Raw genomic sequence first — 27070 nt, 5'->3', positions numbered from 1 at the left:
GAATGCTCAAGATAGTGGAAAGACTTAAGTAGGATGGGAAGAACTCAGGAGAGATGATTGGAACTGAAGTTCTGAATAGATAGGTGTCCCAAAGGTCTTAATGCAGTTTAAAGACAGTCTTAATGCAGTTTATTAGAGCATACACTATCACTTTTGGGACATCCTGTTTTTCTCTTTGGTTCTTAAATTGATAGTATAACTCTGGAAGTATTAAAGAAGAACATCATATAGACCACTTACAGTTTGGTAAATCTTTGTATCAACCCTCAAAAGTCCATTTTAAAGAATCCATGTTGTAATTGGGCTTAGAATGAGAAGGCAGGGAATTAACCATTATCATTCAGGCTAGTGGGAGAATAAACATCTTCTGGGAAAGTTTATGATTTTTTTCCCCCTGAGGTTATTGGTTGTACATCTCCTGCAGTGAAAGAATTACTTATTTGATTGCAGTTGCCTTTCCTCTTGGTGGCATTTATTAATCTTCACTTTATTTTAATTTTTCATATTAATTATAAGGCTTTGAAATATGTTTGACATTTCACAGTAGTCTAACATTTCTTTATCCCCTTTGTTTTTTTTTTTCAGATGTTATCTCTTTTACCAGCAAGAGTTCTCCGACTGCTAGAATTTATTGGATTTTCTGGCAACAGGGTATACATTTAACTTTTAAGTATTGACAGAGGGAAGATAATAAATGTCTTCTTCATAGAACTTAATCAACTTAGCAATTTGTTTGAGATCAGTCTAAGGGATGCCAGTTATTGATCACATAATTATCAATATGACACCTACCACATTACCTAATGCATAGTAGGTGAACAATAAATATTTTATGATTAATTAAATACTTGATCTAATCTTTTATCCTTTTAAAGCTGTTTTATACAAAAATAATATTTACCACCATGGTAACATGCTAATTTAAGACTATTCTAAGTGGTATATAATTTCAAAAAAATGCTAGTAAGGTTCAAATGCTATATGTTACACATGGCAATAGTACTTAACATTCCTATTATTATATGTTGTATATAACACTAAATGAGAGAACATTTTTCCCCCCTGAATTTAATTAATTTTAGTGATGTTTATCATGGTTTTTTCCTAAACAGCTATTATAGGATGTAATTGGTTTATCACACATCTTATCACACATCTCCCCATTGCAAAATATATACTCAAGAAAACAAGCACAGAGAAACTTATTTAAATATGTCTTAATTTTCTCATCACTATATTTGTACTATTTGTTTTGGGGGGGGAATATCACCAAAAGTCTTAGGACACTTTATTGCTTTAATATCCGTATTATTTATATCTGCCTTAGAAAACTGTATCCTGAAACTGCTAAATCAGTTAGTATCAAATATTGTTAGATTCCCTTTATGCTTTCAAAAACAATCAAACAGACTATTCTTTTCTGTCAGAGAATTTCAAAAATACATTTTCATTATATAAAACAGACATGGAAGCTATAAACTATATTGATAAACTGAAAGTGGTAGAAAAGAAGGGATTTATATTTAAAAATTTTTTGAATAAAAATAACTTGTAATGCTTTATAATGATGGTCTTCTCTTTATAAATCAGATAATCAGATTTTGTTCTCTGCAGGATCTGGGCCTCGTACAATTGCGAGAAGGTGCATCTGGATCTAGTTTGCGGGCTACACTATGCAGTTTAACTTTACTCTTATTTCATACTTATGTCTCACTTGTCCTTGGTAAGGATAAAATTGCATTTCAACTTCACTGAAAGTCAGTTATTTTTCATGAATAAAATAAATCATTGTGAAAAGTCAGTAAGGAGAAATAGCAGCTGATAAACATCTTGTTAGATCTATATTTGTTCTAAGACTTAAAGCATCAAGGGAACAAACAATTAAATTTTAATCAGATGTGCATGGAGCCTCATGCATTCTGAAAGCAAGGGGCTGTTTCATTTTTGGTTTTGTGTCCCCAGTAATTAGCATAGTATCTGATACAGAGTAGGTCCTTATATACTAATTGCTAAATTGATTTGCTTTTATTTGTAGTAACAGTGCTAGACTTTTGTTGTAAGAGATTCTACAAAGTGTTTGCTTGCTTCTAATCATTTGGTTTCTAGTTGTTGTTTCTTTAAACCAGAGCTGCAAGCATAAAGTTGAAGGTGATGGTTAGAATTGTCATTAAAACAAACAGGAAAAATCAGATTTAGAATTTAAGAATAGCATCTTTCTTTACTTTTTCCTTCTGTCCATTCTGTCCATAAGGAAATCTTATGCTAAAGTCTAATGATATTTATCTTATTTTCCAAATAGAAATTAATATGTCACAAAAATAGTTTTTCTCCTTTCATATGAAATTATCAGTTCATTAGGTATGCATCTTTGCAGTAATGAAATTTAAGGGGTTGGTTGTAAGCACATTATTTTCCATTGAGACTGAGGATTGTTTTTGTGTATGTTTCCAGGTACAGGAGAAGCCAATATCGAGGAAGCTGAGACTCTCCTTGAACCTTATCTCCAGAAGTTTCCAAATGTATGCTAAGTACTTTTAATGTACTTTCCAGTCACAGTTAGTCAACTAGCTCTGGAATTACTGAATAGGAGATTTTCTTTTCTTTCTCTAGGGTTCTCTGATTTTGTTTTATTCTGCAAGAATAGAGCTACTCAAAGGGAATTTTGAAAAGGTAATTTCAGATTCTATTTCATTCCTTCTGATGTTAGTTTTTCCTTGACATTGTTGCTATAAGGAGGAGTATACTACATATATATATTTATACACAGTTCAGGGCAAGGACCATAGGAGCACCTGCACTCAGGTGCAGAAATACATTTCATGCCATAGGAAGACAGGAGGCAAACAGAAAGGGGGAAATAAGAGGAAGGGTAGGTCAAGAATGAATTAGTCCTAGGGGTGGCTAGGTGGTGCAATGGATAGAGCACTGGCCCTGGAGTCAGGAGTACCTGAGTTCAAATCTGGCCTCAGACACTTAATAATTATCTAGCTGTGTGGCCTTGGGCAAGTCACTTAACCCCATTTGCCTTGTAAAATCCTTAAAAAAAATAAAAGGAATTAGTCCTAAGCAAAATAATCTCTTGACTTAAAGATGTGCATAAACAATTTATGGCTCTTTTTTGTGGTGATGAAGAATTAAAAACTGAGGTAAATTGGTGAATGACTGAAAAAGCCATGGTATATGATTGTGATGGAATCTGTCATGCTGTAAGAAATAATGAAGGATATGGTTTCAGAGAAAGATGGAAATACAGGTATGAGTTGGTTCAGACCAGAGTAAGGTGAGATTAACTAGGACAACAATTTATACAGTAATAATAATATTAAAAAGACAAATAACTTTGAAAGGATTAGGGATCCTGATCAGTGCAGTTCAAGAGAGCTCATGATAAAAACCTGCTATCCAACTCCTGAGAGAAAGATGAAAGACTTAGAGTGCGAATTGAGACATAGTATAGTGTTTTTTGGGATTGTTGAATAGAAATTTATTTTGCTTGACTGTTTGTAGCAGGGATTTTGTTTTTCTTAATTGTGGGTGGAGGGTGAGAGGGAGAGAAGGAAGATTTTTGCTGATTGAAAAAATAAAGCTTAATTTTAAATATAGTACTTGACTATTATTTTATTTAAGGAAAGAAAACTGTTGTGTTATTGAATGATAAAATGAGTAGTAGGTTTTATTCTTTTTTATATAAAATATTTTATGAATTTTCTCATTTATTATTTATACCTTTGTCTGATAACTTCATGATCAAATTTATAACATTCAATTGTAGGCACAGGTGATATTCCAAAACTGTATTAAATCTCAGGAAGAATGGAAACAGATTCATCACCTCTGTTACTGGGAGCTGATGTGGTGCTATACATTCCAGCAAGAATGGCTTAAGGCATATCATTATGCAGATCTGCTTTGCAAAGAGAGTAGATGGTCCAAGGTAAGGAGAATGAGTGCACTTATCCATAGGATTCATAATGTCCTTGCATTTGGTTGAACATCATATAGTAGAATATAGTAAAATAAAGTATAGTAAAATACACAGTTGCACACATGGAGTTGATAAAATCAGATAATATTAAGAATCAGCATAGAATGGTAGAAAGTGTACTTACTGACCATGGATGGAGTCATAATACCTGAATTTTTGTCCTAGTTCTGCTTCCTGCATTTTTCTCATCATTGAAGAATTGATTGTCTTTAAAAAGAAACTTATGAATAGTTAGGAGCATCAATGTGACAATAACCAGTTAATTTCTATTGTTCTTTCACTGAAGTGAACTGTTATTTGTAGTTTAGAATTTAGTGGTTTAGCAGAGTCTATTGAAACTGGTCAAATTTCTCATTTTGTGATATTTTAAAATTTCCTGATAGTATTATTTCTATGTAGTTTCTGGAAAATTTGCACATCATTCCTGAAAGTAGTAGGAATTTAGGGTTGCATCAAAATTGATTTCTTTTTTTTTCTTTAAAGGCAATATATGTGTTTCAAAAAGCTGCAATTCTGAGTATGCTCCCAGATGAAGAGGTGAAACCAACTGGAGAGAATATTGTGGCTTTGTTTAGGTAAAGAGGATATTTTCACTGTAACAAAAAGTCATTTACAGGTCCTAGCTATCATCAATATACTGATGTATTCCCTACCAGCAATTTTTTCCTCCTTTCCTAGGATAGTCTTTTTGGAGCAGGAATCCCTAACCTCTTTAGTGCAGTAAACAGCATCTTACTCCAAACCACTAAACTTGACCAAAGTAAAACCAAAGAAATTCAAAGAATCAAAATCAAAAAATAGGGATGCTGGATTATCTCCAGTCTTTGGTCTTATTTTTCTTCCTTCTTCCTTTTTTTACTTTATATGGTTGTTGTTAGTTGTGTCTCTGGTTCCAGTTAGGCTTTTCATCTTTCTGTTTCCTTATATACTTTATGGTTATCTTTTTTATTTTGTTGTTCTGTCATTTCAATTATGTCTGACTCTTCATGACCTCATTTGGAGTTTTCTTGGCAAAGGTACTGGAGTGGTTTGCCATTTTCTTCAACTCATTTTAGAGATGAAGGAACTGAGGCAAATGGGGTTAAGCCACTTGCCCAGGGTCACATGGCTAGTAAATTATAGCACCATAATATTCCATTACATTATTCAGTTATTTTTGCTATTACAAAAGGAATATCTATTAATATTTTTGTAGACATGAGTCCTTTTTATTTTTCTTTTTTGATCTGGTTTTTGCAGTAGAATCCTAGCAATGAAATTGTTAGGTCCAGAGCTATCAGTTTTGTGATTCCTCTGATATCTATTTTGGTATTAGAGATTTAGAGTTATACAGGGATTTGACAAGTCATGCACAACAATCTCCTCATTTTATAGATGAGAAGTTGAGTACCTTGCTCAAAAAGACATATAGGCAGGAAATTATAGAGCCAGAATTTAAATCATGCTCTTTCTTGCACTAATTCTGTGACCTGTTTTCCCTGTAATAGTGCCAAAATTAGCAGTGATCATCATCATCATTATTATTTTTGCCATTCTCATGTATATTATGATAACCTATAGTTGTCTTCATTTGCATTTCTCAAATAATGGAATAATTTGAACATTTTTTCAGGTGATTATTAACAGTGTTTCCTAGATGATTTTTTTAACTTAAGAATTTTAGAGATTTGTTATTTCATCAGTGTAGATCTTTTTTCCTGCTTATTCAGTTTATACCCTTACTAGGTATTTTATGCGGTCTGTGTACTGGAAATGTGCTGGAAAATTCATCATCCTCTATCTGACCTGGTGATGAGCCTATCCAAACTTATCCTACTCCAGTCTTTATACAACATCCGCATCGAATATTAATTCTGCCCCCCCCCCCTTTTTTTTAGGTTTTTGCAAGGCAAACGGGGATAAGTGGCTTGCCCAAGGCCACACAGCTAGGTAATTATTAAGTGTCTGAGACTGGATTTGAACCCAGGTACTCCTGACTCCAGGGCTGGTGCTTTATCCACTATGCCACCTAGCCGCCCCTCTATGCCACCTAGCCTCCCCTACTACGCCACCTAGCCGCCCCTACTACGCCACCTAGCTACCCCTCTACGCCACCTAGCTGCCCCTCTATGCCACCTGGCCGCCCCTCTACGCCACCTAGCCGCCCCTTAATTCTGGGCCCTTTGTCAAATCCTTTCTAACTTGGTAGAAATTGCTGGAACTTGCTTATATCTTCTTGTGCACACGACTTCAAGTGACTCAGAATCAGATCTTTGTGAGAGGATAGAGGGATGATACTCTCTTTATAATGTCTTCCTTTAGTGTCCTATCAGAGCACAAATGTAGCTCTGCTTTTTCATTTTAAAAAAATTTTTAATAACTTTTCACCCACTTAACTAGTATTTATTTTTTCTGCTTCTCCTATCACTTTCACTCTACTGGAGGGGAGAATAAGAAATATAAAACCCTTCTAACATTGGTTGATGTCCTTTGTTTTCAAAGAGAACCAAAATGACATCACTATGTTGAGGTCAAGGTATAAAGTAGTCAACTGTGGTTGATCAGACCAATATGAGCTTGGAAGGCTCTATCATGCCATTTGGAGTAGAGATGTCTTTAAATTTTCAATATTGCACATTTCTTTTGAGCTACTCCAGTTCTGCTTTGTTCATAAAGCATGATGCTTCCTTTAATGTGGGCATGTCATGCTGGACAGACTTTTCTTTGCCAGTTCTCCCATGTCATGTAACCAATTTCAACATTCTTCAGGGAGATCTTGAGAGTGTCATGTCTCACTTCTTCTGATCTCCATGTGAGCACTTGCCTTGCATGTGCTCTTCCTAAAATAGTCTTTTGTACCATATAATTAGCATAGTCAAGCTAAAAAAAACCCCTCAGATCTGAAAATGTTTATCTCATTCTGCATATTAATCTATCACTTCTGTTATAAGGTAGGCATCATTCTTTACCTTCATTTCTCTGGATTCGTGATTAATCTTTGTTTAAGATTTTGTAATGGCTGTCTTTAAGAATTGTTCATTTTTATAATATTGGTGTTATAGTATTAATTGTTTTTCTAGTTCTGCTTTTTTTCATTTTGTATCCATTCATTCAAGTCTTATTAGGTTTCTCTGAAATTCTCCTTACTTTCATCAAGCACAGTAGTATTCCATTATATTTGTTTAGCTTTTCAATTTATGGACAATTCTTTCCCCTTTTCATTCCTCCCTCCCTCTTAGTTTCTAGGTCTTTGCTATCACAAGAAGAGTAATTTTTGTGACGTTAGGACATTCTTTCTTTGGTCTCCTTGGGATATAGGCCTAGTAAGGCATGCATGTAACACTTTGGGCATAGTTCCACATTGCTCTCTGGAATGACCGGACGAAGTCATCCCTCCACCGACAATGCATCATAGTGCCTGTTTCCCTTCAACCTCTCTTCTCTGGGCCTATGTTTAAGGTCTGGCCAGGCACATTACTAGGATGGCTTCAGGTTATAACCACAGCCACTCTCAGAGCAGATACCAAGCTAGAGAGGACTTGCACCAGTGGACAGTGTACCTACCCTAGCAAGTAATGAAACCAAACAAGCAGCCAGCCTGTCCTTCCTCTGTGCCAGACCCTCTCCTATCTGTTTTCATTTGATTGATTTTGTTAATTCTGTGACATCTTTCATAGCATAACAAAATGGTTTTTCAGAGGCTCAGCATGTACATTCTGCCTTTCCAGAGGTCCTCATTTCCTTAAGACTGATGTGGACTAAATAAATGACTTGTGCTTAAAGATATTCTTTTGAGCTGCTTTATTCAACTTTGCAGGTAAATACAGAAGATCCTCTTAGCATGTTATTTCCCTCTCCTCTAGTGACACAAGGACATTTTGGAATCATGTCTGAACTTTGTAGAAAGCAGATTACTACATGTCAAACTACTCTTCTAGTAAAATGATAGCTCATAGGCTTGCAGATATTTGTCTTTTAATTGTCCTTTCTTTTTGTTCTGTTTGTGGGCTGGGAATTATTACAGGCAGGTGGAGGGCTTGAAGCAGAGAATTGCTGGCAAGTCTATCCCAACGGAGAAGTTTGCAGTGAGGAAGTCCCGGCGTTATTCCAGTGCGACCTTTCCTGTAAAGCTGATCTTACCTGCTCTGGTAGTTACTTCTATTTCTTTTCACTTGTGTTTGAAGACTAGAAAAAGTAGTGTCTTTGTGGAAGCAAAAAGCAGTTTCCATCTAATTTTTGTAGAGCAATTCTATTTAGTTTCATATTTTTATTTTTTTTAGTTTTTGCAAGGCAATGGGGTTAAGTGGCTTGCCCAAGGCCACACAGCTAGGCAATTATTAAGTGTCTGAGATGGGATTTGAACTCAGGTACTCCTGACTCCAGGACCAGTGCTTTATCCACTGCGCCACCTAGCCGCCCTGGTAGTTTCATATATTTTTAAAGAATTTCTTGGGGCAGCTAGGTGGCACAGTAAACAGAGCACTGGTCCTGGAATCAGGAGGACCTGAGTTCAAATCCAGCCTCAGACACTTAATAATTACCTAGCTGTGTGACCTTGGGCAAGTCACTTAACCCCATTGTCTTGCCAAAAAAAAAAAAGAATTTCTGTAACTTCACATTTAGGTTCAGGTTGTTTTCCTATTAAAAAACTGCAGGAACAATTAGGGACAATTTGGGTCTGTCTGCAATGGAGAATCTGTATCCAGAGAAACTACTGTGGAGTTTGAGCAAAGACCAAGGACTATTACCTTTAATTTAGGGGAAAAAAAACCTGATATCTTAATTGTCTGATCTTGCTATTTCTTAGACTTTATGTTTCTTCCTTAAGGATATGATTTCTCTTTTATCACATTCAATTTGGATAAATGTATACCATGGAAACAATGTAAAGACTGGCAAATTGCCTTCTGTGAGGGGTGGGGGTGGGGGTAGGGAAGTAGGATTAGTGGAAAAATTGTAAAACTCAAGATAAATAAAATCTTTAAGTACAAAGGGAAAAAATGCAGGGATTTTCTTAATGAAAGCTAAAAAGAAATGGAACCTCAAAAGAAACTTCTCTTCATAAAAATTACTATTTGTAGCTTTAAAACTTTAGTTTTTGTGGGAGTTAAATTGCATACACAAAACATGCAGAAATGCCAGCTATCATCAGAAGTGCTGAGTTTAGGCCCTGTGGTTTTATTTTTATCCTGACAATTCAAGTGGGAAATATTTTCTTCCTGAGCTTAGTTTTAAGCATCTGGATTATCTCATGTAAATTTAAATGTATACAGTTCTGACTGGTAGAATATTGTAAGAAAGTATCATCTGAGCTGTACTTTTTTCCCTTTTTTAGTCTGTCCTTTGTTAATTACTTAGGCAACTATCTGAGCTGTATAAATTAAATTGTATAGAATTGAGTACCCCTCTTAATTTTTAGCATCTGTTAAGATGATCATGAGGTACTATATAGGTGTGAGTTAAGATTCACTAAAGACTCCCTGACATTAGATCTCTGAACAGCTCTGCAGGCATCAATAGCGTTGCTTAACAAATAAGGATATTTATTGATGATGTCAATTGACTTACACAAGGTTGTACAGGAAATAACTGTCAGTTACAAAAATGAATCCTGGTTAGATTTTTTGCCCTTCTCAAGAACAGCACAATGTTTGTGTTCAAGATGTAACTTTCCTGATCCCAGGAGAACAGACTCTCAGAGATTTTTGGCTAAATCATTTCCACTTAATCAGCGCAACTAAATTAACTGCCACATGGTGTAGTTGAAAGAGCTCTAGATTTGAAGTTAGGAAGACCAGATTCCAGCCCCAACTCTAATACCTGATTAACCAATTGATCTCTAGGAATCTCAGATTCTTTATCTTTAAGAGACTTATTTAAGTGATCTCTGATTTCAACTGTGGAGGTTCTCTTTCTGCCAATTGATTGAAGAATTTTTTTGACTTAATTGATGATACGTATTAGAGGGTTAACGTAATGAAAAAAATCATTACCCTACAATCATCTTGATGGTGTACCTCTTTGAACATGGTCAGGCTGGTCCTCAGATGCCAGACATATTGGTCATCCCTGGATCTCAACTTTAACCTTTCCCAGCATTACTGGACCACCAGAGTTTGTGCTCCATTAGCTTGATATTTGAGACCCAGATTATATCCTTGGTTTTACTGCCTTTCTTCACCATTGTGGAAGAAGAAATTTTGCACTACCCTGATCATGGGTCTTAGGGGATGGAGTTCAAGTGCTTTAGTATCAAGCTATAATTCCTGATAAAATTAGTGTTTTTAATTGTACAAAGTTATAGCTGTATACATATAGTTTAATGATAATGTTTCCCATTTCCAGTAGATGTTTTTTCTTAAATCTGCATGTGCACACCTGTGCGTGTGTGTGTGTGTGTGTGTGTGTGTGTGTGTGTGTGTGTGTGTGTAAGACATATTAGTTCTTGTATTTTGAAGAGTTGTTAGAGATTAGCAGGGATGTAAATGCAGTACTCTGGATCTTATAAAAAGAAATAGTACTGTTACAATAGACAGTGGTACAATAAGATTTCAAGATAATTTTGTGTACTTCTGTCAGGAGTTTGAACAAAGTAGTATCATTGTTCAAATAATTTCTTTCCTTCCTGTACCCCAATCCTACTTAATTCACTAGAACTTGTTTTAATTGACTCTTTTCTAACTTATTTTTAAAAAATAAATGAGGTGGTGTCACAATAGGACAATCATAGAGATGAAATTAATCTTAGAGCTAATCCAGTCCTACAACCCTATTATTTCATAAATGAAGGAACTAAGGGCCAAGAAGTTAGTAGACTTGTTCAGGTCACATAGACAGGTAAATAGTAGATCAGAATTCAAACCCAGGACCTCTTTTCATCATACCACAATACCTTCCCTACAGTAGGAAGACAAGTATGGTATGATGGTGGTCAGCTCTGGATTTGAAACCAGCATCTATCCTAGGTAACTTCTTTATGTCCCAGGCAACTCTTAATGTAGAAGAGCCCTTAAAAGAGGCTAAATCTGAAATTTCAAATTAACCAGAATGCTTGGAGTTTTATACATAGAGACCAAATTCTATGTTCAAATCTTCGCTTTACTATGTGACTTGGGAAAGTCACATGGCCTCTGAGTCTCAGGTTATAAAACGAGGGAGTAAAACCAGAAGCCCCCAGAAATCCCTTCAAGCTTGAATTCTGTGGTCCTTTCACTCAATCCTCAAGGTAAGCTACCTTTGTTTCATTTGTGGTTTCCTTCCTTTTTTGATTTGTCTTAGTGATCAACCATTCCCCTTGCAAGAATGGGAACTACCTCCCTTTTCTACTAGATCTGTTCTGCTATTTCTTCAGCTGTTTAACCCTGTTGGTGGCTCATAGTTTCTAGATGTGAGATTTTTTTCTCCCCTTGATTTTATATAATTGAAAGATATGAGCTCTTCTTAAAAGTTTGACTTTTGACATTAAAAATCATGTTCATTTCCTTTCAAATTCTCCTATGTATGTATATGTATACACACACACACACACACACACACATATATATATATATATATATATATATATATATATATATATATATATAGCTTGATGACAAATTATGACTAGAAAGGAACTACATAAAAACTTCAGTTAGCCACTGTGCTTGAGGATTGGCTTATAGGATTGCAGCATTCAAACATGATATAACTTCAGAGGTTGGCTAGTTTAAACCACTTCATTTTACAATGAAAACATGAGACCCAGAGGCAATATGTACAAAACTCTGGGGATATTGCTTAATCAGATTTAACTCTGGGCTGTAGGAAACCCATTGCAATTTATTGTCTTAGGTTGCTTGTGAGCATCGAGAGAGACTTGCAGAAGATGCTGTTTACCTAATCACCAACCTGTACTTTTATATAAGTGTTTTTTTGTGTGCTTGTGTAGAGTCTTTCTAAAATATGTCCCTATGGCAATAAGGATCTAGTGGTTGCTTGTTGACTGATACAACTGAATGTGCCTAAATGAAACATCCCAAGTATTCTAGCTCAGGAGAGGAAATCGTGTAGGAGATTGGAATAAATGTATCCTGACTCTGTAGCCTATCCTGTAAGGCTTGGCTTTTATTCACTTCTGGAGGAAAACTGCTTCTTTGTAGCTTTCCCCTTTTACAGTGCAGCAGCCACCACCTTGAAGGTACTACTTGCAGTATTGGAGATGCATAATTATTGTCTTTAAAATAATTTTCAGAGTTGGATTCAATATAATTGTTTTCAGTGCTTTAAGTGAAGATGATTTTTTTCCCTTGCTGTTTTCCTCTAAAGCTTCACTTCCAATTTACTGATTCTCAGTTTTAAATTTTTTCAGAGAATATGTTACTTTTTTCTTTTCTTGGGTTTTTTTCCTGCCTGGTGTTTATGTCCTTCAAGTTCTCTCAGTTAGAAAAGGGAAATATTTCCAGGAAAAAGCTCATTTGTTTTTTGTCAGAAAAAAATTCTCATCTCTTGGCCTATTAAATGTAACCTGCAGTGAGAAAGCATTAGTTTACATTTTCAGGAGCTGTCATTTAGCCATATGGTCTTTAAATAAACTAGTTTTCCACATATTGGATTACATTACTGGGCTGCAAAAGGTTTTAATGACATAAAAGAACACGAACCCAATAAAATATTCCTAATGTTCATTTCAGTAAATTTCTTAGAAACCTTTTATATAAACAGGCATACATTTTAAAAATGTGCTAAAAATAATTAGCAGATATCCAGATTATTCAGAATTATTTATCATATAGGATCAGTTAAATATAATTCTTCCTTCTTTCCCTTCTCCCCCTTTTAGGAAATGATGTACATCTGGAATGGTTTTACAGTAGTGGGTAAAAGACCTGATCTCACAGAAAATCTATTGATCACCATTGAAAAAGCAGAAACAACTTTACAAAATGAAACAAGTAAGTATGAAAGGTAAGAACATGAAAGCTGTATCTCTTTCTTTCTCTTTCTCTCTTGTACTTCTAGCTCATTTGCCAATGAGGTTAATTCATGTGCCATAGATAAGCATTGTAAGAGAAGAGGGGAAATTGAAGTGTAGTTCTCCATAAAATTCTGGTTCATATGAATTGTATGGAACAATTGTTACTGTGTTAGAGCACCACCAGGCAAATTTGCTTTAACCTGGATTCTGATTGTCTGTGATTTCCATAAACTCTTGTTGGGGCTTGTTAGAGAACCTTGGGGAAGTCAAAGGTAAAATGTTTGTTTGCAAATTGAAATCTTTTCAAATTTTAAACATTCCTCTATTTAGGAAGGAGAGTTACATTTTCTAAACTATGTTTTAAGGTGTTGTCTTTGTTGAATTCCAAGGCTTATTGCCTTCATATTTCAACAGCCTCCAAATAATTTTTCAAATGCTCCCAGAGAAAAGGGATTACCATAAGTACTTGGGATATTTTAATAGCATCATGACTTATGTGGGTAGTTAAATTGCTTGGAAATTCAATCAAAATGATCAATATATAAACACAAAATTCAAGAAATTATTGGGGGGAAAAAGTCATGATTTATATATTGGAACTGAATTGTATTCTGTTAAATGCAACTTCTTACATTGTAAAGAGTGGAGGATTTCTGAAGTGACACTTTGATTTGGTTCAAATTTCACTTTATAGTTGAATTGAAAGTTACCACTTAACCTAATCTGATTCTGTTTTGGTAGATAGAATTACATTTTGTCAAATGCAGCTTATTAGATCATAAAGAGCAAAGATTCTCGAGGATCTCTGAGTTGGCACTTTGATTTGGTCCAAATTTCAATTTATAATTGAATCAAAACTGTTACTGACCAACCAGATCTGATTCCATTTTGATAGATAGTAATAAATGTGGCTTTATGATTGATGGATGAGAACTCAGTTCAGGTGCTTTTCTCAGTTTTTATCTGCAAGAACCAAATTAAAATGGAAGACTTGTTTTTTTTTTCTCATTCTTCTTCTCTGATACCAAATAGGGAATTAGAAGCCATGGCCTTTCTAATTTTTTGCTTCTGAAAAGACCTATAGCATCGCAAAAACCTATGAGTATGTTGGCATTACTGCCTTGAAAAAATTAGGGGAAATGTGTTCCTATGGGAGACAATGCTGCTTTAAATAAAAGGTGGAATGGTGGATGGACAGCATCTGTTCTATTTGTAGAGCTTTTTCCTAGAATGTTCCAGTCATAAGATAGTCACAGTTCTGCATTCTATACCTTCCTTGATCACCTTACTTTGTGTTTCCAAGTTCTAGCACTTCATTGGGCCCTATTCTTCTTTTATTTCTGTAACCCCCAATTTATTCTTTGTCTTCTCAAACTAATTGTAAGAGATAAATTGATTAGCCAGACTCTCTTTGAGAAAAGAAAATATCTATTGGGACCTACTTGAGTGTCAAAATTCCAGTTTCTTTAATGCGAGCAAAAAATAAAAATGCCTTGGCTAAACCAAAATGTTGAGTACTTAAATTGATTCTTCAACATGAGGCACATTTAAAAAATTGCACTTATTCAGCAAGCAATTATTAAACAGACCCACTGTGAGGGGCAAAAGACACTCCTACTCATTATGAGAAACACCATACAGCAGCCATGTTCAAACAAGATGGATTTACAGCTATCCTGGCATCTATCTCTATACACATCCAGAGTTTAGACTAGATGTGATCTCAAGGGGCAGAGACCTTAAGACTAAGGAGAACTGGGAAGGAGGGGGCTTCAGCTATGGCTTCAAGGAAGCCAAGACAGGAAGATAGGGAATGAGACATTCCAGGTTTGGGGGACAAGGCCTAGAGTCGAGACAGAACATCTTGTGTGAGGGAGGGGAAAGAGGTCAGTGTTATGGGATCACAGAGTAAGAAGCTGGGGATGAGTAAGGGGCAAGAAGACTGAAAAGGGGGGTCAGGCTGTGAAAGAATTTTTATCGTTCCTAAAATTACTGGTAATTGGACATAAATTACATTTTTCCTCCATTGATGGCAAAATAATAATGGTTAAATCATTTACCTTGGTTAATGCACACTGTTAATAAATTTAAGATAATGGGACAGACTGGTGTAGTTAATATTGATGCTTAGCAAAATTCTAGAGTGGAATATTAGTTCATAACACTTAGAAAAGAAGAAAGCAGTAATGATCAGAATCAACAAAAGTTCACTAAGAACATTAAACCAAAATGCTATTTCTTCTTTTAAATTCATCGTATGATTGGTAGATCAGAGGACCTCTATAGAACATTTACATTACTTAATTTACCAAGGCATTTGGGAGTATATTTCATGATATCCTTGTGAAACAAGATGGATAAAGCAGACTATATTCACTTAGGAGATAAAATTTCTGGATTTTAGAATTTTCTTGTGACATAGGTCTGAAACTCTATATTTGACTCTCTACTGGTCAACATTTAAAAAGTCATCGACTTAGATAAAGACAAAGAAGGCATGGTTATCAAATTTATAGGCATAGAGGATGGCTAATATATTGGTTGACAGAGTCAAAGTTCAGAAGGATGCTGATTGGCTAGAATGCTGGATTGAAATAAACAAAATGAAATTTAGCAGGGATAAATATAAGGTCCTGTATTTAGTTTTAAGAAATGAATTGTACAGCTACATGATGGGGAAAGACTTGAAGAGAAGTTAACAATAAAAGATTTGTGGATTTTTAGTTGATTGCAAAGTGAACTGCCAGTGTGATACAACAGCTAATAAAAACTCATGCAAACGTAGATTTTTTAAAAACACATTCAGAAAAGGAGGATCTTGTGTCCCTCCCATAATTTACTCTAACTTGGTACCAATTATTGAGAATAGTGAATTTTATGAATCATTTAAATATGTACTGCATATTTCCATTGGACTAGAATGATTCATCATATTTACATAATTATAACTTCCAGTAATGTGAATTTGAATATGTGGGTCCATTCACAGAATTCATTATTCACACTACTTGTACCTACCTTAGACAGAACCAATATAGAATGCTATGGTTAGTTTTGAAAGCTGCATTTTTTAGAGAAAGTCTTGTTAAATTAGAGAATGTTATTTTAAAAGTAACCAGAAGGTTGAATTATTTAGAGAACATGGTAAATGAAAAATGTTTGATGAATCTGGGTATTTTTAGCTGAAAAAGAAAAGGTAGAGGCACTTTTAATTATTTGAAACTATACAGTAGGAAAGTGGGAATATAGTAATTCAGTGTCACCCCCAGAAGGTAGAGGTAAAATTAAAAGGAAGGTAGATTATGGTTCTTCATAAGGATTTTTCTAATATTTAGAGTTTGTTCAACAGCAGATCAGACTCTTGCAAATTAGGGAGCTCATTGTCATTGGAGTTATGTAAGTGAAGTCTAAACAATTTTTAAGGAAGGGATTCCTTTGCTGTTTGGAAAGATATATGAGATCAGCTGTTCTTAACCTTTTTTTTTGCATCATGATCCTTTTTTGGATGTTTGTTGAAGCTTTTGAACATAATGTTTTTAAATATATAAGATATATAAAATAAAATGCATATTATTAAAATAGAAACCAATATATTAAATGTTTTTTTCTCATCCAAGTTTCTAGACCTCATTAAGTCTTTCCATAGACCTTTATGGGTTCATGTCCCCCAAATTAAGAACCCCTGGACTAGGTATAAACTAAAATCCCCATTCTCCTCTAAGATTATAATATTCTAAAGACCCTAAATAGGCCTCTAAACTAGAAGCACAGAGTAAAAATGACAACTGTTGAGCCTTTAACCTCATCCAGTTATCTCACAGCTAGGATCATTGGTCACAGGGAAGATCGGGTAAGAGATAATGGATGACTCTGTTCTTTTACTTGTAAAAACTCAAAATAACTTTACTGACAAATAGAATAATAATGTCATCTTTTATATGAAGGAGAATGAATTTATAAAAGAGTAACTAATACAGCTAAAAGAAATTCCTTTTTTTCTTTTTTTCCCCACCCCCTTTTCACAGAAAAGTTATAAAACTTCAGTACCATAGCTGGGCTGGAGCTTAGGTAGAATAGTCAAAAAAATTGTTCATCTGCAGGGATTGAGCAATGGACATAAAAACAATCCCTTTGAATTCTGGGCTACAGGGAAGCATGGAGAAGAGAATGCAACAAGATGGGAGCACACAAAGAGGAGGGAAAGATTTTCACGGTTTGGAAAAGAGTCACGTGAAAGTATGTATAAGTACAGATTAGACTATAAAAATGAAACATTTCTTCCTCTGTATTGTCTTCAGCTTTAGAACCTTATAACCATACTAATCTGACAGACCTGCTGTATAGATGTAAAACTACCAATTTAAAAGAGCTTCCTCTTGGTTTTAAGGCAAAACGAATCGAAATGCTTGTTATTCCGACTTTTTTTTCACCTAATTTGGTCATATGCATTAATTTGTGAGTATGCAGTTTTACAGAGCACAAACAAATCACATAGAAAAGGCCCTTTACTCCTGTCCTTAGGCATTAAAAACTAATTAAAGATCAACAGCAGTGGTTAAATATATATGTGCAGGCAATCACTTCTACTAATACTACTGCTAACAACTACTGATATTTATATAGTTGTTTAAGATTTATAAAATGCTCTATTCACAGCTACCCCATGAGCTACTGATAATATCCTCATTTCATAGACAAACCTGAGACATATTAAATAAAACTCATGACATATCTTCAAGTCACATTCCCACCTTCTCCCATCCTTCAATGTTCAGCACAATGTGGCCCATATTTCACTCTATCAACTAAAGTAGTTAATAATTACTATAATGTTTTGAAAACTATAAGGCATTTTATACGTACAAGTCTTATTTGATCCCTGCCGCAGCCTTATGAGATGGGTGCTATTATTATTATTCATTGAAGTTGAGGGGGAGAGAGTTTAGGGACAGAATTTAGATTGAATTCAAATTCTTGACTCCAAACCCAACATTTTATCTCCTGTGCCACCTAGCTATCTTTAAGACGCTTAAAAATACTGTTTCCTGGATGAATGAATGAATGTCCATGGGATGAAAGGTGGAGAAATTATTTTTCACTGAGTGAAAAGTATCCATTATTATAATTTTCCCCTACAGAACATCTCTTAATTTTTCTGGAAATAGCAGCAATAATTAATGTAGATTTTTTTCTTCTTACAAGTTGGTTCAATAGAATAAATTTCTAATTATAAATTTTCTTCATTGTAAGCTTTTTATTTAGGGCCTGAGAACATTCTTCATTTCTTTCAGTGGTCTCACTGCCAAACTAATTGAGAGCAATTTAAACTTTGGGTAGTTAGACTCCTGACAGAGAGGACCATGACCATTACCAAATCAAACAGGTTTTCTCCATACATGCTAGTGTGTCTTCTTATTGATATGAAAAATAGTTAAATATAGGAAGAAATACTTAGTATTAAAATATGAACAAAAAAGGTAAAATATAAATAATTTCTTAGAGGAGAATAATTACAGAATTCACAATGCCATCTTCTGTTTCTCATATTCTCCTATACTGACATCTTGGGATGATAGGTGCAGCAGGTAGAAGGTATCATCAAGGGTGCAAATGTGGTTAGAAATAGGAAGAGGCTACTGTAGATCACTGGCTGAAAGCATTGACTGGTCTTTTCCTTTTTATTTTTTTTAAAGTTTTTGCAAGTCAGTGGGGTTAAGTGGCTTGCCCAAGGCCACACAGCTAGGTAATTAGGTAATTAGGTAATCTGTCTGAGGCCAGATTTGAACTCAGGTACTCCTGACTCCAGGGCTGGTGCTGTATCCACTGCGCCACCTAGCTGCCCTGATTGGTCTTTTCTTAAAGGTCACTTTCCAACTGCTGTAAATGACATCATCATTATTCCTGCTATTTATATTAGGGCTTCATGGGTCGTAAAATGCTTTCCCAAAAACAGTCCTGGAGAGATGCATGTGTTAATGATTTTTATTAATGCAAGTGTTATTATCTACATTTTGGAGGAGTAAGTAGAGGCTCAGATTTTGTGTTTTGCCCGTGGTTATCGTTTTGGGCTGTGGCATGATTCTAACTTGAACCTTTTCACTGTTCCACACTGACAAGGATGATAGCGGTTTCTTGATCAACTTCTATATGAAGGAAGATTTTTTTTCCCTCTAGTTAACCAAAGGTCAACTAGCCATTGACCTTTTAGCCATACCTCTCTCTATACAGGGGTAATAAATAATTGTATGGAATTGTGAATCTGGCTAGCTCAGCTTCACCATTTCCTGCCTTTGGTGGGTGACTTGTTTGTTGTGTCTAAGGTTTTTTTTTTTTTTTTTTTTTTTTTTAGGTTTTTGCAAGGCAAATGGAGTTAAGTGGCTTGCCCAAGGCCACACAGCTAGGTAATCACTAAGTGTCTGAGGTAGGATTTGAACCCAGGTACTCCTGACTCCAGGGCCGGTGCTCTATCCACTGCGCCACCTAGCTGCCCCTGTATCTAAGTTTTAAAGGAAATAAAAAAATAACTCGAATTAAAGATGATGGTAGAAGAATTTGATATTTTCTCTTGTCATATTCTGCCTGGGACATTTGAAGATTGATTTTTAGATCTTCTATAAAAATTGGAATTTTAGCCAGCATGGAGTCATAGCCTATAATCATTTCCAGGAGAGATCTAATTAAAATTTTAAAATAATTAATCTTGGGAACTTTCAGTTAACTTATGGTTTGTTGAACTTACTTGGCTTAATGAAAAATATGTAATTAAGATTTATTAGATGGAGTTGTAGCTATGATTTTTGTTAGTATAGGGAAATCCCTCCATCCGTTAATTATGTTGACAAAAATTTCTTGTAACTTCTCATCCTTGTCAGTTTTGGGGGGCACTGTAGAGTTAAAGTGATTTGCCCATAGTCACATTTAGTATACATCACAGGTAAGCCTAGAACTTGAGTTTTTCTGTTCAGTTTTGTACATTACCACGTCATAAAGATTACTTGAGTTACAGAAAAGGAAGTCTTCTGTTTTCCTTTGTTATTGCTCATATTATTCACTTTCTATTATTTTATGTTTTTAAAAATGAACTTTAGGGCAGCTAGGTGGCGCAGTGGATAGAGGACCTGACTTCAAATCCCACCTCAGACACTTAATAATTGACTAGCTATGTGGCCTTGGGCAAGCCACTTAACCCCGTTTGCCTTGCAAAAAAAAAAAAATGAATTTTATATACAAATTAAAGTCCTATATTGTGACACTTGAGATTTACTTATATAGACCTGATAATGTCTTGTAAAGTATCCTTTCGGGGCATACTAGTGGGTGCAGTGGATAGGACCTGAGTACAGATACTGGTCTTATTAACTGTGTGTTTATGGGCAAGTAACTTAACACTGTTAGCCTCAGTTTCCTCTTATGTAAAATGAAGTGGAGAAAGAAATGTCAGACCACTTTTATATTTTTACCAAGAAAAGCCCAATGGGGTCACACAGAGTCAGACTTGACTGAAAAATGACTGGACAACAACAAAAATGTATCCTTTAGTTTAACATAACACAAATATCAGTAATTGGTCTCAGAGGATGAAAATATATGATTCAGCACATTAATCTTTAACCAACTCCAAAAGTAAAATGAAAACTGGGCCCGGGGACAGTTTGTTCCTCAACATCAGAAGTAAATGTTTTCTAATCTCTGAAGTTATTTTGTATAGTGGAAGAAAACTGAATTTGGAATCAAATGAATTTGGTCTAAAACCTGACTTATAACAAATCACTTCCCCTCTCCTGGACTCAGTTATCTCATCTGTAAAATCTCTAAGAGTCTTTCTCTCTAATTTTGTGTTCTGTGATCTCATGATTTATATTTTAAATTAAATAACTATCATATTTCTCACAAAGCCATGCCACTTGAAGAAAAAAGCAATGATTTTAGCAAGGATTATGGAGAAATAAGTTAACTTTGAGCCATCACTCTTACCTTAAATGAAAGGAAGGCCGTTGTTTCCAGAGGACATGCTTAGAATGTCTCTGCTACTCATTCTCTCATTGATATCCATCTTCTTCAGAAGCAGTATGATTGAGAGGAGAGAGCATTGGATTTGAGGTTGGAGGACTTGAGGAAGAATCCTGGCCACACTGCTTATTTTGTTTGACTGGCTAACCTTGAGCACAGTCACTTCCCCTCTCTGGGCCCAAGTTTTCTTATCTGTTAAATGAGTGAGTTAAACTAGATGGTATCTGGGCTCTCTTCCAACTCTTAATCTTTGAACACTAAAATTTGCTCAAGGTGAAAATTCCCTAATCATAACTAACAACAATAAAAGATGTTTATTATTGTGGATTCCTCATGAGATTGAGAATCCACCTGAGTTACTAGGAATATCATTGCAAATTATTCCATTGTACCTGTTAGAGAAATTGGGTTATCTTTTTAGATCACCAAAGTTTTTCTTAAGTATGTATTTTTAAAAGGATCCTTAACATAGTTGAGTGTTCTTAGCACAACCTTTGATAAAATAGCATTATTTCCAAGTTGGCTAGAACATGGAAATGAATTTGTTTCAAAGTAAGAGAGTTACTTTTAGGGCACTATGTTGTAACATCAACTTCCCTTAAAGTAGCAACTTATTCTCTAAAACATTATGCTTTTCAGTAGGTATTAAGAAATATTTCTCAGGTTCCTCCATCTTTTCTTCCTTCCCTCCCTTTTTTTTTTTATCTTTTTCAGGGCTAGAAATTTTTAGCCTGTCTTTGAATTTGCACTTAATTTCCCCCTTCCCTCCTTAGTCTATAGAATCTCATTTAATCTGAATTTTTAATTACTAAAAAATTCAATTGTGCACACTTGCATCCCCCAATCCTCTCCTCCATACCTCACTTGAAAAAATATTTTAAAATGGTACACAAAATTAAACACAGCAAAAAGATCATACATATCCAAGGCCTTCTTATTTGGATGGACATCGCACACTGTTCCCTAACTTAAAAAGTAAAATAAGTTTTCACTTTGTTTGGTATAAAGTAAAAATCTTTAAAGAAGAAAGAAAAGTCCTTTATATTTTTTTCAACTAGTCAGGAGTTTAATCAAATCCTAAAATGCCTTTCATCTGTCTTAGCACTGTTTTGTCTAATTTTATTTGGTAGTTCTTTTTCAAAAAAGAATGGAACCTAGGAGAATTGATAATGAGTTGTAAACATGATGATCTGAAGAGGGTATTTTACTTTCTGAATTTTTAATGGGTTTGAAGCCATCTGTCTCTCCATATGTATGTGTTACCCTCTCCTCCCGGTGCAGCCAACACTGTTATGAGGCACAACAACAAGCTAAGACAGCCTCCTTGTTCTTGCTTTGCCTCTTAGAGATTTCCTGGAGCCTTCTCTTAGGTCTCTGGGCATTTTTAGCCTTTCAGATTCTCTAGTATTGTATTTGGGCCCTTGAAATTTGGGATGCAGGTCTCTCAAATCCTTTTAAACAAAGATAGAGTTTAAATTCTCGATCAATAAAATTCATAAAGTTTAATATCCTTTAAGAAAAATATTTATTTTTAAACTCTGATTGATATCTCTAGGAATATCTTAAAGCACTATCTTGAGAGAAAGAGCCTCAGTTTTTGTAATTTGAAATTACAAACATTTCCTATAATTTAAAGAGGTCCTTTATTAGAAATTTCACAAATGACAGCTTTGGTTTTTGATTTTAAATTTAAATTTAAAATACTTTTCTTTCCATTTCTGTTTTAAGAGTGCAATGATTACTCCACGGATGACCAGTGTTTGGTGCAGTTACTGAAGGGTCTCTGTCTGAAGCACTTAGGCCGACTCTTACAAGCTGAACTGTGTTTCAATCAGGTTATTCAAAGGTAAAAATAAAAAAACCATTCAAAGACATCTTGTTGGTTTTTGGGGGGTTGCTCTGAGAGATGACTGCATAATACTCTGATTTCTTGTTATTACAATTTTTTGTTTTTTGATAATACAAAGTGGTGACCTATTATGTTTGTATAATTTTCTTGAAAACTTTTATGTTGTTTGAATTCAAGTTTGAATTTTCCCTAATGCCTTTGAATTTACTTGAAAAGAGCTATGGATTTTCAGTATAGGTTCTCTCCCCCCCCCCCCCCCCGCTCTTCCCAGTTGCAAACTATGTGCTTTTATAAATAGTTTCACAAATTGCTCTGCCCTTCTATCCCTCTCTTGCACCCCCTGCCCTAAAATTGGCTAAGCATTGCAGTGGATAGAGCACCAGCCCTGGAGTCAGGAGTACCTGAGTTCAAATCTGGCCTCAGACACTTAATAATTACCTAGCTGTGTAGCCTTGGGCAAGCCCTTTAACCCCATTGCTTTGTCCCCCCCCCCCCCAAAAAAAACCTAAATAAAAAAACCCATAAAAAGTTTCACAAAAGCTGTTCAGCACTCAAGTGCTAACTATTTTTAAACTTAGCTAGTATTGGTCCTTGAACAATGGACACAAGTTGGGGGTACCTTGTCCTTGCTATTTAAGGTTTACATTGAAATAATTAATTTCTGACCTACTTAACTAGTGTATTTCCAGATTAGGTAAGAATTTCAAGTGACAAGTTTCAATAGTATTTGCTATTTCTGTAGTACATTTCCATCTTCTTTGATGGAAGTGACTCTCTTTCCACTAGTGTGGTCAAGCACATTTGTGATTCTGTTCCTGAATCCGCCCTCTTTCTGTGTCTAGATCTCCTTAACAGTGGCCTCTTTATTGCTATTACCATTTTTACTATACTTTTCAGTGCTAGACTGACTGTAGTATACAGTCTCCCTCACAGGGAGCAAGAAAGAGTTAATGAAGAAAGGGGAGTAAATTCTATCTGACTGATGGCCTGCTATATGTAGATTTGGACCTTGAAGAGAGAAGCATGATTTTGTGTTTATTATTGTCCATCTAGGGCTTTTAACTCTGGACAAAGGGTAAACTAGACACTTCTACTTTCAAATATTAGAGTCAGTGATCTTTGTTTAACTGAGCTGAGAATTGCTTTGGGAAATGACTTATTTGTTAGGATGAGATCTGCTTCACATAGTCATAGACTTTCAGACTCTTAAACAATGTCCATATTAAATTCATTTTGGGTGGGCTTAGGGAAGTATGGAAAAGTGCATTGTTAGTAATAGTAAGCACATATAACTCTTTTTCCCTTTTACTTTGAATTTAATCAACACTTAATTCATATCTACTAGATGAATGGGCAGGTGGTACAGGAGGCCAGGCTTAATATCAGGAAAACCCCTTCATTATTTCAAATCTGACCTTAGGACACTTGTTAGCTGTGACCCTGATCTAGTCACTTCATCCTTATTGCCCCAGTTTCCTCATCCATTAAAATAGCTGGACAAGAAAATGGTATGCCACTCCAATGTCTTTGCCAAGAAATTCCAAATCAAGTCATGAAGAGTTGGGCACAACTGAAAATGACCCTTACAACCACCTGGCCCCCCCCATCCCCACCATAGAAATGGAAGGTGGAATTCCAAGGTCAGGGGACAGACAGCTTGTGAGCTACTTTGGCAGGAAGGTGGAATATAAGAAGGTAGTACTGTGCAGTGTGTCAGCAAATGTAGATTAGGGTCCAGCTGCTGATGACTTTACATACTGAGAGTTGACACCAGGAAGTTACTGAAGATTTCTGAGTTGGGAATAGTCATAGAGCAGAGCCTTACCAATATTTTGGTAATTATGTGAAGGATGAATTAGAGAGGGGACTCATTCTGAAGATTTTGCAGTTTTCCAGGAGAGGTACTGAGTTTTGCAGTGGTCCCAGTGAGAGAGCAGAATTGAAGTAGGATAAATATCATTGTGCGAATGGAAAGAAAAAGATTGATGCAAGAGATGTTGTAGTGAGTGATAGAAGAATAAAACTTGCCAGCTGATCATAAATATACCGTTCTATTTTGGGCTTGTTGACTTTGAGATGCTAATAGAATATCCTTCCAATCAGAGATATCCATTAAGAAGTTGGCAGTGTGAGAGTGTAATTTATAGGAATGATATTGGAGAGGGAGCCATTAGGTAAGGAAAGATTGACAATAAGTGTGAGGGGGAATGATTGAAAGGACAAACTTCAAGAGATAATGGAGGAGAATAGGGGAGGAAATTAATTCAAATAAGAGACATTGGCCTTGGCAAGGAAAAAACCACCTCTTATTCAAAGATTGAAACAAAGAGAAATTGAGAAATGATTTTGAGAAGTTTTAGATATAGACTAAGAAAGAAGAGGGAGCTCATGGCAAAGTTAACTGCTAAGAGGAAAGAAGCAGGGAATAATCTTAGTGGAATTGAGTGAAGAAAAGTTTGGAATAGCTGAGTTATGGGATAATCAGAGAAGAATATATACATATAAATATCACTATTCTGCAGTGAGAATCTAGTTAAGAATATATGGCATAGATTATAGTGATTTCACTCTATTCAGTTGTGTAATTTATTTGATTGAAGACTTGAGTAGCAATAGGACAAAGGAACAAGCCTGTGCATGAACTGATAAACTATGGAGCCAAAGCAAAAAAGTGAGTCCAGAAGAAGGATGGTGTATTGGGAAGAATAGAGGGGTTGTGATAAAGGGGATGAGTAGAATTAGGAAAGATTGTATTGGGGAGACAGATGGCTAAGAGGGTAGGATCAGAGAAAGGAACTTCAGCATTTGGGATCATGGAGGTCTTGTTGCCATTGATGACAAAGGTTTGACTTCATGTATGGACTATGTGTGACTGAGGTAGAATTAAGGTACAGATTCTAGTTAATGATAAGGCTGAGGAATTTGTTGATTGTGGGAACATCAGGGAGTATATTGCAGTTACTGAGTATAAAATTAGGGGTTGGAATAGAGAGGAAGTCTGTGAGCTGAGCTCACTTACTGAACTCAAGAAAAGTGGGAGAATGACTTGGAGATATTAGCACTCCTTCAAGATGAGACCAGTTTCATTTTTCTCTTAAATTTACCAGTGCTTAACAAGGTATCATTCCAGTACATTATTTCATAAATGTGTACTGAATTGAAGTGGGAGAAACAGTGGTTTGGGATGAACTGCAAAGTGGGAGAGGCTCTGAGTATTGGCAGTAGGAGGCTCTCAGTGAGATGCAAGGTACCTGTTCTTTTCCTTATGTACTGTCTGAGTGCATTAGAGAAGCTTCCTCCTGTACTATTCAAGGTGCAATGGGAGAGGAGAGAGCAAGCTAGGAATCTGGGAGGGATGGAGCCAGTATCTGAGAGAAGTTATAGAAGGGGGTTTTCTCCTCTGGATACAGTGATTCACTGAGAGGTTAGAAGGAAGCAGAGGGTAGAAGTCTGCTAACCCTGGGCAAGGATCAATGCTTCCTGGTGTTCTCACACTCAGGCCCGAGGATGCCAAGGGTGATTTCAGTCTGTTCTTGCCTTAAGGAGGGCAGAAGGAATTGAGCCAGACAACAGCTTCAGCAATAAGGGTAGATAAGTCCTTGGTTTCTTTTTCTCATCTTAAGAGATTAGGGGATGATGGAACATATACAAAAGATATTTATCTGTGCATCGTGTAAATAGTTCCTGGTCAAGCCTCGTGTCCTGGTCTTGGATGAGGTTCTGCTGGCAAGCAGCTCTGGTGTCTGGGCTCTTCAGGATTCCAGACTCCTAAGTAGTATTTTGTTGAGCTTGGAGGACCAAGTGCACCTTTCAGTGTATCAGTAGCTTCCAAGGAAGGGAGGCTGAAGAGCGGGTCAGCCGAGAGTCCGAATCCATTGATGAAGGTCCAGGTAGAAGTAGATGCTGGGACGGGAATCTGGTCATTTTCTTGCCACTATTTTATGTTTTGTTTCCATTTCTCATAATGTAGACAATATTCTATACTTTGGATTTGAAAAAAATCAATGGGCTCATTGATTGGGGAATGACCAAACAAGTTATGGTATATGAATATATTCAATAAGACTGTTGAGCTACAAGAAAGGATGAAGAGGATGGTTTCAGAAAAACCTGGGAAGACTTGTATGAATTGATGGAAAGTGAACTGAACAGAACTAGAACAGTTTATGCAGTAACAGCATTAGAAACACTTAGGAACTCTGATGGCAACTTAGAACTTTAATCAGATGCTTACAGCCCTGAGAGGTTACATGTTCTGCTTAAGGTCATGCAATGAATTTGGCAGATTATTCCA

General features: G+C 35.7%; 1 protein-coding gene across 4 annotated transcripts in view; it reads left to right on the top strand.

The window, feature by feature from the left end:
• TTC39B (tetratricopeptide repeat domain 39B) overlaps nucleotides 1-27070 on the top strand; it is a 143609-nt gene that overhangs the window by 106632 nt on the left and 9907 nt on the right. For 3 of the 4 annotated variants that reach the window (XM_074197541.1, XM_074197540.1, XM_074197543.1), the window contains 10 exons: nucleotides 586-651; nucleotides 1615-1723; nucleotides 2452-2519; nucleotides 2611-2670; nucleotides 3773-3934; nucleotides 4469-4560; nucleotides 7989-8112; nucleotides 12783-12894; nucleotides 17067-17153; nucleotides 22656-22773. In XM_074197541.1, coding sequence (XP_074053642.1) covers nucleotides 586-651; nucleotides 1615-1723; nucleotides 2452-2519; nucleotides 2611-2670; nucleotides 3773-3934; nucleotides 4469-4560; nucleotides 7989-8112; nucleotides 12783-12894; nucleotides 17067-17153; nucleotides 22656-22773 — 998 coding nt within the window. The remainder of the gene's footprint in view (nucleotides 1-585; nucleotides 652-1614; nucleotides 1724-2451; nucleotides 2520-2610; nucleotides 2671-3772; nucleotides 3935-4468; nucleotides 4561-7988; nucleotides 8113-12782; nucleotides 12895-17066; nucleotides 17154-22655; nucleotides 22774-27070) is intronic. The other variant, XM_074197542.1, reaches the window with a different exon arrangement.

This window comes from Macrotis lagotis, chromosome 8, assembly GCF_037893015.1.
Source record: "Macrotis lagotis isolate mMagLag1 chromosome 8, bilby.v1.9.chrom.fasta, whole genome shotgun sequence".
NCBI classification, from domain to species: Eukaryota; Metazoa; Chordata; class Mammalia; order Peramelemorphia; family Peramelidae; genus Macrotis; species Macrotis lagotis.
Note: the sequence above shows the minus strand (reverse complement) of the source record. Positions and strands in the feature narration are given on the sequence as shown.